We start from the raw sequence: 13,538 nt of genomic DNA, 5'->3' as shown, positions 1-13,538 counted from the left end.
TGGATGGATGGATGGATCTGAGCATTCATGAAGCAACAGTGGAGAGAAAAACTCCCTTTAACAGGGAGGAGAACCTCCAGCAGAACCAGACCAGGCTCATTGTGAACGCTCATCTGCCTCCACCCACTGGGGTTCTTAAGAATACAGCAGAGACACAGAAAGCTCAGAAGCTCACATTGACCCGGAGTACTTTCTATGTTAGAGGAAACAGAGCAGAGACACAAAAGCCAGAAGCTCACATTGACCCAGGAGTACTTTCTATGTTAGAGAGACAGAGCAGAGACACAGAAAGCACAGAAGCTCACATTGACCCAGGAATCTGAATGAACAATAAATGTGACCAGCTAGCACCCAGGAGCATTTATTTTATTTGCATTCATTTATTTTATTTATGTAACAGTGGAGACTATATTTAAAATGTGGATTCATTCAAAATGTTCTTGTGAAACATAATTTCTGAATGTTTTAGTCCTGGAAGCCAAACCACAGAGCTCCTAGTTGATTTGTCACGGATGATTGAGCAGTTGGTTGATCCAGGTCAAGTATGCACAGACATCCATCACACGAACTGGTAGCTGACATACGTTTACACCAATACCAGAAATCACACCATAAATCATGTTGTTGCGCACCACTCCTCCACCAGAGTCACCCTGAGGGAAACAAACATCATCTTCAGATTTCATGTTAACATGTTTGGTTTTGTAATGAAACAGAGAAAGCTGCCATCCTCTGATGCTGGTGAAGACATTAACTTACTTTGCATACATCCTTGCCCGGAGATTGGACAGTGAAGATATGTCCGCGTCTAGGGTGATTAACATTAATGGCAGTAACATCCATGTCGACACACTGAAGACGGCCAGGGTTGCGTCCTGGGACTGCAGGAAGTAAAACAATCATTAAATGATTTTCACAAACCTTCCTGTCTAAAGGTGATGACACAGAAACGACTAAGCCAAAGATGATCTGCTGAGAAGAAGAACATTTTTCTTACTTCGCACATTATTAGGGCCTGTCCTTGTTGATGCATATCCTGCAAGCTGGACTGTGTCACCTCTGAAACAGGAAGAGTAAAACATCCATAATAAAATAACTACATCCAGAGTCTGAGTTTATCTCTCTGCTTCTGAAACACAAATAATTCAGAGTTTCATCTACAGTCTGAACAGTTTCCTGATTTATCAGAGACTGACTTACATTCTGAGACGATTCTGACAGTTAGGAAGTTGAACGGGTCTGATGGTTGTTGGTGTCTGGAGCCTCACCATCACGATGTCATGGTTGGGACCAAAGATTTCAAACCGATCCAGAACAGAGTGTTGATTATTATTAAGGTTTTGATTGTTATTGGGTGGATGTTCTCCCAATCGTGCAGTAAGGCCCCTGTTGAAAAGATTTGGTTAGAGAAAATCAAAACAGAACCATGCTTACTGCTGGTAATGTTCTCACCCTGGAATCACGCAGTGAGCTGCTGTCAGAATCCACCGATCGCTGATCAGAGATCCTCCACAGATAAAGTTACCAGATGAATAGAGCACCACATGATACTGACGCTCGTTATCAAGACAGTCATGACCTCCAATGATTCTCTTCTGCAGAGACACTGAGTCTGAGTTCACTGCAACACCTGAAGAGGAAAGCACGCTGTTTTTAGAAGATCCACATGTCAGAAATAAGGCAGCAACATCTTAGCTTTAGTCAAAAAACATCCAGAAAATGTCTTAAAATTAAACCACAAGTCAGCATAACTTTAGTGACGTTTATGCTCCATAACCCAGAAACAATCAAACATTTCTGTCTCAAACATCAGAGAACAGAAACCTCCCTGAGACGTGCAGGTCTCAGCTAAAGGATCAGTGTCCCCTGAAGTGTCCACAGGATGTCCTGACTCACCAAGCCCCAGCAGGAGGAGGAGAAGCTTCAGCAGAGCCATTGCTGTGGTCCAGATCCCCGTGAATGTCTGCAGTCCTGCAGAACCTTTAAACTCTGCTCACACCTTCCTGTTGGACCTGAAGCCACCAATCACAGCATGGAAGCTTATCAGCACCTCAGTGCACAGTCATCTGCATGCAGGGAGGACTGCAGACTTTCAGTTCAATTCAATTTTATTTATATATCACCAGTTCATGATACATATAATTAAACTCACAGACCAAGACTTCAGGCTTTTCTTTGTGGACATAAAGACCACAGTAGAAAAATAAAGATGGAAAAGGGTTTATTTTACTTCACTGATGTCCAAAAAGTATTTTTTACTAACTTCAAACTGGCTTTGTTATTATTTGGAGGCGTCTGGTTCTGGTTTTGATATAGATTAATGTTTTTCTTGTCATTTATTTATGTTCTATAAATCTTGCTAATAACCCAGTTATTAGTTTTGTGTAATTTTTTTGGTGTTTTTCCTTGTTGCTGTTTTTCTTTTCTTTTTGCCTTCCAGTTGATCCTTGCATTCATTTTTTTCTTGCAGTCTTGTGTTTGTGTTCTCAGTCAGATTATGTCTTTATATTTCTATTCAGTTCCATTCATGTTTATTTCACTCTGCCACCCTCTGCCACAGCCAGTTAAGCTTTATCAGTCTACCTGTTGAAGTCTCATCTACTTCCTGCCAGGTTTCCTCTGCTTTATCGGTCATTTCATTCACTCCTCAGGGGTTTCTACTGTTGTTCATTCCCACCAAGCCTGTTAGTAGTCATGCTGGTTCTGGTTTCACCTGCCAGAATTAATTTCATTTATTTAATTAACAAACATCTTAACTCACCTGTCTGTGTCTGGGTCCATCCTAAGATCTCTTCCTGAAAGCTTTGTTTCCAGGTTTCGTACCTTATCCAGGTATTTCTCCTGGTGAATTCTCTACAGCTATGTGACATCCATAGATGGTTCAGCTGAAAGTCCTTCCTGTTAAATAGGGCTCATTCCTCACCACTGTCGCCGCATGCATGCTCAGAATAAGGGATTGCTGCGAAGTCAATGACTCGAAGCAATCAGCTGCATTTTCTAACAAGATAAACTGAACTTTGCTCCTCTGTGACATCATTAAAATCAAATTAAAATGCAAGTAGCTGAATTAGAATCAGGAGAGATTCTATGATACGTTCTGATGTAGAAATCTAATTTGTTTGCCTTGCAAAGTTTTTGCTCTGCAAAATGCTTTTTTTAATGTCATTAAGTGAGGAAACTGAATTGAACTTTCTGAGTACTTACAGAATAACTACAGGTTAAACTACATCATATGACCCCCAAGGGATCTCTGTATTTCCTAGGGTACCTTTCTGGAGAACATGGGGTTCCTTTAGGCCATAAATTCTCATTTGTTTCTACCCGATACAGTGAATCACAGCTTGTTTAGAAAAACTAGCAGCTTCAGTCTGGCAGGGAACAGTATCTGGGTTTTATTGGAAAACTACAGAAATAAACAGAAAACATGAAAACTCAAAGCACCCAGGATGCAGAGTAAGAGAGGAGCCCAGAGAGCGGATGATGGTGCTTTAAGTAGATAACTGCAGGATGAAATACAGCAGAGTGACAACCCAACTTGCCTCTGATGACCAGTCAACACTAAAACCTGCTGTGGGAAGCAGGTCAGAGATGATGGACGATGGATAGAGATAAATCAGGAAAATCCTGGAAGAAAACCTGTTAGAGGCGGCAGGAGACCTGAGACTGGGGTGGAGGTTCACCTTTCAGCAGGAGAACCACCATGATAATATGGGATGGTTCAGAATGGCCTAGTCAAAGTCCAGATATAAAGAGTTCAGCTTCAGCGGTCTGCAGACCTGTGGTGTCTGTTAACACGTTTGATCTTGATACTCAGGCTATGCTTATAAAAGCATTTTAATAACTGGCGATCAGAGTGAGCTAACAGAGCAAAATGTGAAGGTCTGGACCTGCTGCTTCAAGACGGTGAAGCTGCAGGCTGGGAAATGTGGGCCTGTTTGGGGAAAAGCCAAAGATGGTTCTGTGTATGAGCTGTTAGGAAGGTGAAGAAATGAGAAACAATTTAACACGGCCCTTTAGATGATTGGGTTGTACTAATGAAACTAATTGTTGTGTAAATTCTCCAGATAAACTGAACTGAGACTTGTTTTAGCAGAGCTGGCTGATCTAAGGAATCTTGGTCATTAAATCCATTATTAGGCAGTTCTACTGGGCTGATGGAGGTAGGCGCTGGTTCTGTTCCCTGGTAGCAGAACCAGCTAAGGTTGAACATGGTGGAGCTGTTGTGTTGAATAACCCTTCAGGTCACTGAGTTGCTCCACTGGATGGAAACGCTCTCACCTGTTATTGCAGGAGCAGCTGATCCTTTGGACATCCTTTCATCAAAAGTAAAAGGATCCTATTAGAGAAATAATTAACCTGGAAATTAAAATAAGGAATTCATTCATTACATCAGTTTTATTCATCAAGCTTTCAATTATTGTATTTTTTTTTCAGAAAAAAATGGGATTTAAGATGTAATTTCTTTAATTTCTACACCTGAATATACCGACACGGGTTCATAGATCATTTAATGTCTGAAGCAATAATGAGTTGGTTTAAAGCTGTTTATTCACTTTGCTGTGAAACTTCTCATATTTTCTGGCAGATATCCATCTCAGTGTTGAAACTTTCATGTTTATCTTTTAGATTCTTCTGTCTTGTGATCCTGACATGCAGAAACAGTCAGTGAGGAAACTCCTTGCAAGATCTTGAAGCTAGCGTTGCGTAAACATGAGGAAATTTCACAAATGTTAAACTTGTTAATGACTCAAAATGGACATTTCATTATTTGTGAGCTAAGTTTACATTTAGGATTTCCCATCAATCAATAATTTATTTGTATAGCTCTTTCCCTGTCCATAATAATTGGGCTCAACAAAATCAGTATATCTATGTCTGTGCAAATTCTCAGTTATCTGGGTCATCGCAACAGCAAACAGGCTTAAATCGGAGGCAACCGGACTTTGTTCTGTTCTTTCTGAAAATGTTTCCAGACTGATCCAGGAGTTTTTATCACTTCTGGAGGCTCACTCTGAGCAGTTGGAGTGCTGCTGTCTTTTTAAGGACATGGAGGTCCATCCTCCTAGAACCCTCCTGGAAAAGAGAGCTCCAGAGGCAGCCTGGCCTCTGGAGCTACTAACATAGCTCACCACCGCCAGGGTGTGAATGACTGAACTGTAGTGTAGAGCGCTTTGGAGGTCATCAAGACTAGTTAAAGTGCTATACAAGTACAAGCTGGAGAATGGATGGATGGATGGATTGATGGATGGATGGATGAATGGATGGATGAATGGATGGATGGATGGATGGATGGATGGATGGATGCTTGTGAACATTGTTGGGTTGTAAGAATCCACTCAACAGAAGTCAGACACTGAGACAGATTAATAATCATTTAATCTACAGACAGATTATCATAAACAGATTATAAAAATATGAAAACATCACAGTTTGCTTCATGAGATGAATAAATGTAAAAGGGGAACGTTGTTTTCTCACGAGTCACGTTTCCACTTCTGTATAGAAAATAGATTATAGAGAGCAATGAGTGGCATTAAGATTTTTGGCACTTAAAGCGAACCTGAGAAAAAATGCACTAATTATGCAGCACAATGTCAGGAAGACTGGGTCAAAGTTTTGTCAAATTAATTATAATTAAAGAAAAATCCAATAACAGCCAAATAACATTAAGAGCAGGGATCCGCTCTAGGTCACCTAGATCTATGTCCCCCTGAACAGCTTCTATAATCCTGACTCCTTTTGGCTGCGACTCCTCAGGCCCCAACGAGATTAACTAAGAGCTGAAGCACTAAAATGACAGGATTACATCAACAATAATGAGACTGATAAACATGCATCACATATTTATGTAGTTTTTTTTTTTAAAAAAGCAGTTGTCTAAATATTTTTGTTCTGCTAAAAAAATAATTAATGTGTTTTAGTCGAGATACGGAGGATCAAAGAGGACCAGATTATAGGAGTAAGGGCAAAAACGTAATAAACAGACCTTTAAAGACAAATTTTAATCATACTTTTGAAAGTAATGATAATAATAATGAAGGCATTATTACTGTTTTTTTCTGTTCTTCCATACAATTGACTTATCATTTTAGTTTTTGAAACTATGGATAATAGTTTCAAAAATTATTACTATCTTTATGGATAATTCTATGGAAATCCCAAAATATTCTTCAATTCAATTCAATTCAATTTTATTTATATAGCGCCAAATCATGAAACATGTCATCTCAAGGCACTTTACAATTCTTAATGGTGTTAAATTTAAACCTTGAGGATTTTTAATTTTACGCTTTTAATTATTACTTGTTCTAATGACTTTTTATTAATTCAGGGTGTGTAATTTATTTGCTTTAATTGGTAGACAGGAGGGGTGCACAGTGGCACCATTTCTCAGCTCTGCAGCTTTTAATTTTAGTAAAACATAAATAGATTTGATCTAAATCTCTTGTTCTTGTCTGATCCCAGGTAATTACCTGCTGTCTAATAAATCATGGTTGGTCCTCCGTACTTCACATCTCCACGACATAAAAAATAAAATGTATTTTTAGGTTTAATGGAAACAGAAACAATTAGTGAATTAGTTCTTAATGGGTGGTCATGGCTGACTGTGGTCCTGCAGCGCCCCCCTGTGGTCAGGTCAGAGCAGCGCTGCAGGTGTTTCAGGCTCAGGTGTGCTTGCAGGTGTCACTGCAGCAGGCAGCTACACTTGACGTCCTGCTGCTTGTCCGTGTTGTTGAACACCTCCACGGCCTGCTTGTTGATCAGCTTCCAGAAGTCTGTGAAGGAGATGTTCTCACCGTTCTTGATGCCCATCTGCTGCAGAACCTGACCCAGCCCCTCCTCGGTCTCCACTGTCTGCAGACAGGAAGCAGGAAGTCAGTCAGCACATCTGGAAACACTCAGAACAGGAAAAGGATGTCAGACACAAAAACATCCCAAGAATTCATCTGGAGAGAGCAGGGAGGAGGCAGCGTCACCCTGACTGTGGATCAGCGCCCCCTGCTGGCAGCGGCAGGAACTTCAACGTCTCTGAGGTCTCATGTTATAATCTGACTGCAGACTAACTCCTGTTGTAACAATGATCCAACTCTGTTTTGAAATGTATAATACACAAACAATACTGGAACAATCAGATTAATAAAACACTGAGAAATTAATAAATATGAACATGACTGAACCTAAAGGATAACCGAGGAAATAAATATAAACATCAGTCTTGAATATTAAAGATAATTTTTACAGTTGCTGATATTGATATATTTATCATGCAGTTTTATTTTTTTACTTTTATTTCTTCGAATTGAGCCAAAGACCAAATTTCATTGTTATGCAGACGTTTAATATTGTTCTGTTTCCTCTCATAACTGCTTTTAATCAACTACAGTCAGCTTTAAATGTTTTACAGACAAACTTTTATCACCTTTATCTTGTTTTAAACGCAGATAAATCAGCTGTTTTCTGATGTAAGATTAAAAAGTAAGGATCTGCCAGTCATGACTACGGCTCAAGGTTTGGAAATGGAAAAACTCTCACAGTGTAAACATTTAGGATTCTTTGAATTAATTATTCTTTATCTATTGCCCTCATGTTTATCAGCTGATGAAGAAGTTGAAATTTTATTCTAGGATCAGATCATTTCTGTCTTTTGAGGCTAAAAAGCTGTAAATGTTTTAATAGAGGGATGTTTGGTTTTCTTTCCTTTAATGTTAACAGGATTCAAACGTCTTATAGAAAATAAAAATTAAAAAGATGATTTTATTGCTTGTGAAGTTAAGCCAAAGAGAGGAGATCTGGGCCATGACGCGAGGTTTGCTGTGATTGGAGGGTCCTGCGTGATGTCATCAGTACCTTGGCGATGAGGGGCATCTGTTTGGAGACGAAGGTCTGGAACTGGGTGGTGTTCATGGTGGGAGCGTCGTCTGCAGCTTTGTGAAACTCCGTCACCATGGTGTTGATGGCCAGCTCCAGCTCAGAGTACTGCAACAGAGAGTTGGTGAACGATTTGGTCCACCGGTGGCTGATGCAGATTATAGATTGTTAAGTACAACACAAAGTATTCATCTTTTAATAGTCACACTTGTGACATCTTTAATTTCATAATAAAATCTATCCAATGGCATTTAGTGACTCAAATGTAGACTTTGGTGGATTAAAATCTGCTTTCAAAAATTGGCTAATTACAGTGTTTTCAAAGAACAACCGACCCAAGTACTGTTATTATATTGCTAGACCAAAAAGAGGTGAGTTTAATATTGTTAGTCAAATTAAATCATTCACAATAATTTGCAAACTGGATGACCATCTTTTAATACAACAAATGAGCAAAACACTTTTTTCAAATTTGGATCTATATTAATTTACTCATTCATTTCCAACAATAAAATCTGACTGATTTATTTAAAATGATCAGATTTTGTAGAGCAGGTCAAAAATTAACATAATGTTTTTGGTTTAAAAAAAAATTGTGCTCATTTTGTGGCCCTTGACTTCCTTTGACTTGACAATTTTGGCCCATTTAACAAAAAGTTTGGACACCCCTGCCCTTTGCTGTTTTAATCAGCTGGTTACAGCTCGTTGGCTTTTAATGTGAAGCAGGACCTCCTCAATAATATAATATATACATTTGAATAAAGGTTAAATGAAATAAAAAGAGCAGCGTCATGCTGGGGGGAGGTTTACTGGAAGACTGCATCGAGGAAAGTTGGAATGATGTGGACATTTCTACAACTGCACCTCAGACCGACAGATGGCCACAGTTGTTTATTTTATTTTATTAATTTTAATTTTAGTAAACATCTTTATCTGCTGTGACTCTGGTGGCTGTTTAGTGTTAGGATGGCATCTGTCGGTCTGTGTTGGCTCTGGCCGCTTCGCATTGAAACAGTTTCATGATAAACTTCTGACGTCCTCATGTTTAATTGGCTAAAATCCAGAATGAACTCAAACTCCCAGAATGCCCTGCTTTTTGTCATCCATGTGTGAAAAGCTTGTTTTTCTGTGAGCCTGGCAGCGACGGTGAGGAGTCCGGCTCCCTCTGGGAATCTCTGGCTTCCCTTTAAAACTAGAACCTCCACCAGAACTTGACGTCTCGGCTCCGGGTTCCTTAATGTCCATCAGGAGACGCGGTACCGCTGACCCTGGATCAGTTCACAGGAACTATAAGACGCAGGAAGCCCAGACTAACCTGCAGGTCTCATTTGGTTTGATTCTACAGTATTTAATGAACCCTGATCAGTGGTTCTGTGTCCAGTTCCTCAAACCTTTCTACCTACAGACCGGTACCGGTTCAGCCAATCAGAGACACCGGCTGTAGTTTTATTTAGTTTTATTTAAAGTGTGAAGAATCAAAGCTAATCATCGACCCGCGGTTTGAGTTTCAGCCTGAGGGGAAACTTTACGTGAAATGAAATGAGACGTCATGCAGGTCCACTTTCACGCTCCTACAGCTTTGAGTTCTGATCTCCAGAACCTGATCCAAACGGTCCTCCTGCTCCAGGCTTAATCTGATCTGCTGCTGTGGTTCTGGCCCAGTCTGGGACGTTCTCTGTAATCAGTGCAGGTCGGCGGGTTCCCTGGAGTCCGAGGGGCCCGCTCTGAGCTGTTTGGGTGTGTTCAGGCCGGGCCGAGGCAGAACCAGCTGAATGAGATCAGCCCGGCGGACTCTCTGAGGGACTGAAGGCTGTTTGTGAAAGAGGGCGGCGGCTGCAGAAATCTGCAGGATCTCTGCTGAGTTATCAGAACAATCTGGTCCGGTCTGAGTTTGCGGCTCAGATTTAAGCAACAATCTGGATCTTCTCTGGTACTGAAAGCTGAGAAGAACTCCGGTTTTTATCGATCACGTCGTTTTTAACTGTCTCTCAGCTTCCTGTGAGGTTTCCACTTGCTGACATGTTGGATTTCCCCCCAAACGTTGCAGATCTTCACTTTGTTTCTTTTAGCTTTCATCATCTTAAGGTTTTCCTGCCAACAGTTCAAAATATTTCATCTAAATGTAGACTTCTCATTGGTCCATGTCAGAATGTTCAGTTAGCAGAAAGCTGTGGTTCTTCCAGGAATCCTAACCTCTAAATCATTGCCGTGTTCACAAAGGTTCCCAGAGAGCCTGTATCTTAGGAGTCTTAGCTTAAAGGTGCGTTCACACTGAACCTGAATGTGTCCCAACATCCCGACATGACGCAAAGCGACGCTAACCGAGGCCACAGAGGCAATTCTAGTGACGGAAAACGTGCAATTTTGGCAAATAAATCGAAGCCAGAGCGACGCGACAGTTGCTGGAGCTGAAGAAGCTGAACTTTTGTGTCTTGTCACGCTGGAACAACCAATCAGTAACTGGATGAGGCTGTGGCGTGGCATGGAGGATGGAGTCAGATCCGGGCCTACAGCCTTCTGGACATGAACTACTACTACTGCTGCCTCCTTCCTCACTGACTGCACTATGCAGACACTCTGATCATGGCGACCGCTGATGGATTTCTGCTTTATCTGATGAGTCCTGACCCAAAGGAGGGATTCAGACTGAACCAAAGATTCCTCAGACTGAAAGTAGCTCTTAGTGTCATCAGTCAATGTTGGGTTGATCCAGACCAGGGGTCACCAACATGGCGCCCGTGGGCACCAGGTAGCCCCCAAGGACCCCATGAGCTGCCCCCCCTGGGGCCTGTTTAAAAAAATAGCACCACCACTGAGCTGCATCTGAAACTATAATTTATTCTGTTTATTCCTTTTTGTCCCACCTGCATTTATATAGATTTAAAAATGACAAAAGCGTGAAAAATGTAAATTTTTATGTAACGTTAAGGTGAGCCTGATTGCACATTTTGTTTTTGTGCATGTGGAGTCGGTATGAGCAACGTTTCTTTGCTTCAGTGCAGATGAGTGCTAATGCAGCAGTCCTATAATAGTTCTGGGCCAGAGAGGTTCAGATTCAGACTGGGTTTTTGATTTGGGCCTTGGGCGGATTTTACGCTGTTTGGGCTGTCGGTCAGATCTGGCAACCCTGAGATCCACTGGTCCTCACATGTCCTGAAAAAAAAGCCCAGCAGAGACTGGACCTCCTGCAGCAGCAGCAGATCTGCTGTTCGGTTCAGATTCTCTTCACTTCAGTTGGTTTTACGACCTTTTTACACAACTTTTCACTCATCAACCCAAAGAACACACTCGATTAGAGATGAGGTCACCGCACAGCCCCAAAGATTTGACTTCCAACGCCTGATCGGAACCAGAACCAACAAAGTCTGACAGCCGTCTCATTTAGGAACCAGCGGAGCAGGCAGCGTCCCGCCCTGAGGATCAGCTCCTGGTGGGTCAGGTCTGATGATGATGATGATGATGATGATGCTGGATCTGTGGTTCACTGTGACTTTAACCTCAGCATCACCCCAGCCCCCCCCCCCCCCCCCCCACAGCAGCACATTTATGGACCAAAGCTTGTCTCTGTCCAGTCAGCAGACCCGCTGAGGTCTTTGTCCCCAGGGGCCTCCCACTTCACGCCTGTCTTACCAACCTTCCTGTCTGTCTGACTGGTTTCATTTAACCTTAAAGGAAACATCACCAAACCCAAACTATTCAGCTGGAGTTTTCCTTAATGAGCCTCGTGTTTGTCAGTCGTGAAAATAAAAGTTTTCACTTCAACACTCAGAGATAAAGGTTTCCTGGGTGGTTTCCAGAGCTGCTGCTCTTGAACGCAGCTCGTTTCTCTGGGTTTTAACAGCTGCTGCGTCTCTTCCCGGTTCGGTTGGAGTCATTTGCATAACGAGCATTGAACCTTGACGTGAGCCAAATTATTCTGGGCGGGTTTAATTACATTTAAGGGTTAAATTAACCCTTATGAACCAAATCCGACCCGTAGATGATTAAACCAACGCGTTTATTAATAAAGCGGTGGGCTAAAATGAGCCTCTCTGCAGATAACTCGGTATTTTAACTCGTCTGGGTTTTAAACCTCAGACCATTTGCAGTGGAAGCCAGAGCCCCGCAGAGGGACCTCGTTGTCGGCGCAAAAAGCGGCTTCTCTCCGCGTAAACCCGCCAGCGCTGCGCCCTGCAGGATCCGCCTGGATCCCCAGCATGGATCCTCTGATCAGAGATCAGTCTGCGGCTCTCGGTCTTACCTTGATCGCCATCAGTGCAGAGCGTCGACCAGCGGCCAGAGGACGGGAAATGAAGGCGAGCAGCGGCGAGGGTCCGGAGCGCTTCCTGCTCAGAGCCGGAGGAGTCCTCCCACTCTGCGCCTTTATCTGCCTCATCTCCTCAGACACACCTTCACCCGCAGCGGCAGCAGAACCCGGCCGAACTGGACCGCTGAAGGTGCTGCTAGGGCTGCGGTTCTGATCTCACTGATGGCCTCAGCGAGTTTTTTATATGTTTGGATTTCATCTGCCAATAAGGATTGCTGGGAGCTGAAAAGACTCCGTTTAACAAAATAAAATTAAAAAAGTTTATTCTGAAATAACTCAGACTGGATGATGGCATCTTTAAACATAATTACTTAAGAACTCAGATCTAGACTTTGACTAGGCCATTCTAACCCATGAATCTGCTCTGATCCCATAATATCTCTGGATGTGTGATCAGGGCGGTTCTCCTGCTGGAAGGCTTAAAACTTTCCTTTGTGACAAAGCTTCTAGTCAGAGTGGCTCATGTTACCCTGAGCTACCTCTATAGTTATGCTGCTATAGGCTTAGGCTGCTGGAGGACATCAGGGTCTATTTCTCTCTCTCTGCTGAGTTCTCCTACTGCTCTCCAATCTGCATTGTTTGTTATTTCAGCTTTTAACTTTTTGTTCTCTGTCATTTTTCTCTTCATAGAAGGTACACCTGGTCTTTATGTTAGCTGTGACATCATCAGGGGAGGCAGATCATCCACTATTACCATCTACCATAGAAAGTACTCCTGGGTCAATGTGAGCTTCTGAGCTTTCTGTGTCTCTGCTCTGTCTTCTCTACCATAGAAAGTACTCCTGGGTCAATGTGAGCTTCTGAGCTTTCTGTGTCTCTGCTCTGTCTTCTCTAACATAGAAAGTACTCCTGGGTCAATGTGAGCTTCTGAGCTTTCTGTGTCTCTGCTCTGTCTTCTCTAAGCCCCAGTGGGTGGAGGCAGATGAGCGTTCACACTGAGCCTGGTTCTGGTTCTCCTGGAGGTTCTCCTCCCTGTTAAAGGGGAGTTTTCCTCTCCACTGTCCCCATCCCACAGCATGATGCTGCCACCACCGTGTTTCATTAAGTCACCAAAGCACTTTCTTCCTCCCTGATCTGTCTGCTGGGCTCCTTGATGCTGGTTGTTCTCCAGGGTTCATCTATTGCCTACAAAGCTTAATGTGATGTGAACAAGTTCATGGGGTGTGAATAATTTAGCAAGGCATTGTCCAGAGGTAAGTCAATTTTATTTATGAAAAATATATATTTTTAAAAAGGATAAAAAAAACACAGAAGATAAAAACATCAATCATGCCCCCTCCACCCAGCTGTTGTAATGAGATTAAAACTCAGGAATCTCTTTCCTGTGTTGGTTAAAAGCTTTGCAGCAGCGTTTTGGACCGAC

General features: G+C 42.3%; 1 protein-coding gene across 1 annotated transcript; it reads right to left on the bottom strand.

The window, feature by feature from the left end:
- Positions 1-384: 384 nt before the first annotated feature.
- Positions 385-2,124, bottom strand: LOC105924943 (trypsin V-A). Its single transcript, XM_012860711.3, has 6 exons — positions 1,897-2,124; positions 1,453-1,630; positions 1,201-1,386; positions 998-1,059; positions 760-881; positions 385-653 (listed from the first exon to the last, which is right to left on the bottom strand). The coding sequence occupies exons 1-6, from the start codon at positions 1,934-1,936 to the stop codon at positions 507-509; spliced, it is 735 nt and encodes a 244-aa protein (XP_012716165.2). The 5' UTR covers positions 1,937-2,124; the 3' UTR covers positions 385-506.
- Between the last annotated feature and the right edge of the window lie 11,414 nt (positions 2,125-13,538).

The sequence above is a fragment of the Fundulus heteroclitus genome, unplaced genomic scaffold (assembly GCF_011125445.2).
Source record: "Fundulus heteroclitus isolate FHET01 unplaced genomic scaffold, MU-UCD_Fhet_4.1 scaffold_368, whole genome shotgun sequence".
NCBI lineage: Eukaryota > Metazoa > Chordata > Actinopteri > Cyprinodontiformes > Fundulidae > Fundulus > Fundulus heteroclitus.
This window is presented reverse-complemented; position numbering and strand designations above follow the sequence as displayed.

What these genes read in the sequence shown, in the direction of transcription:
- LOC105924943 (XM_012860711.3), bottom strand. Translation starts at nt 1,936, where the DNA reads ATGGCTCTGCTGAAGCTTCTCCTCCTCCTGCTGGGGCTTG. An exon ending in GCTCACTGCGTGATTCCAGG is followed by an intron (nt 1,387 to 1,452) that starts GTGAGAACATTA and finishes TCTTTTCAACAG; the next exon opens with GGGCCTTACTGCACGATTGG. An exon ending in TGTCAGAATCGTCTCAGAAT is followed by an intron (nt 1,060 to 1,200) that starts GTAAGTCAGTCT and finishes TTCCTGTTTCAG; the next exon opens with AGGTGACACAGTCCAGCTTG.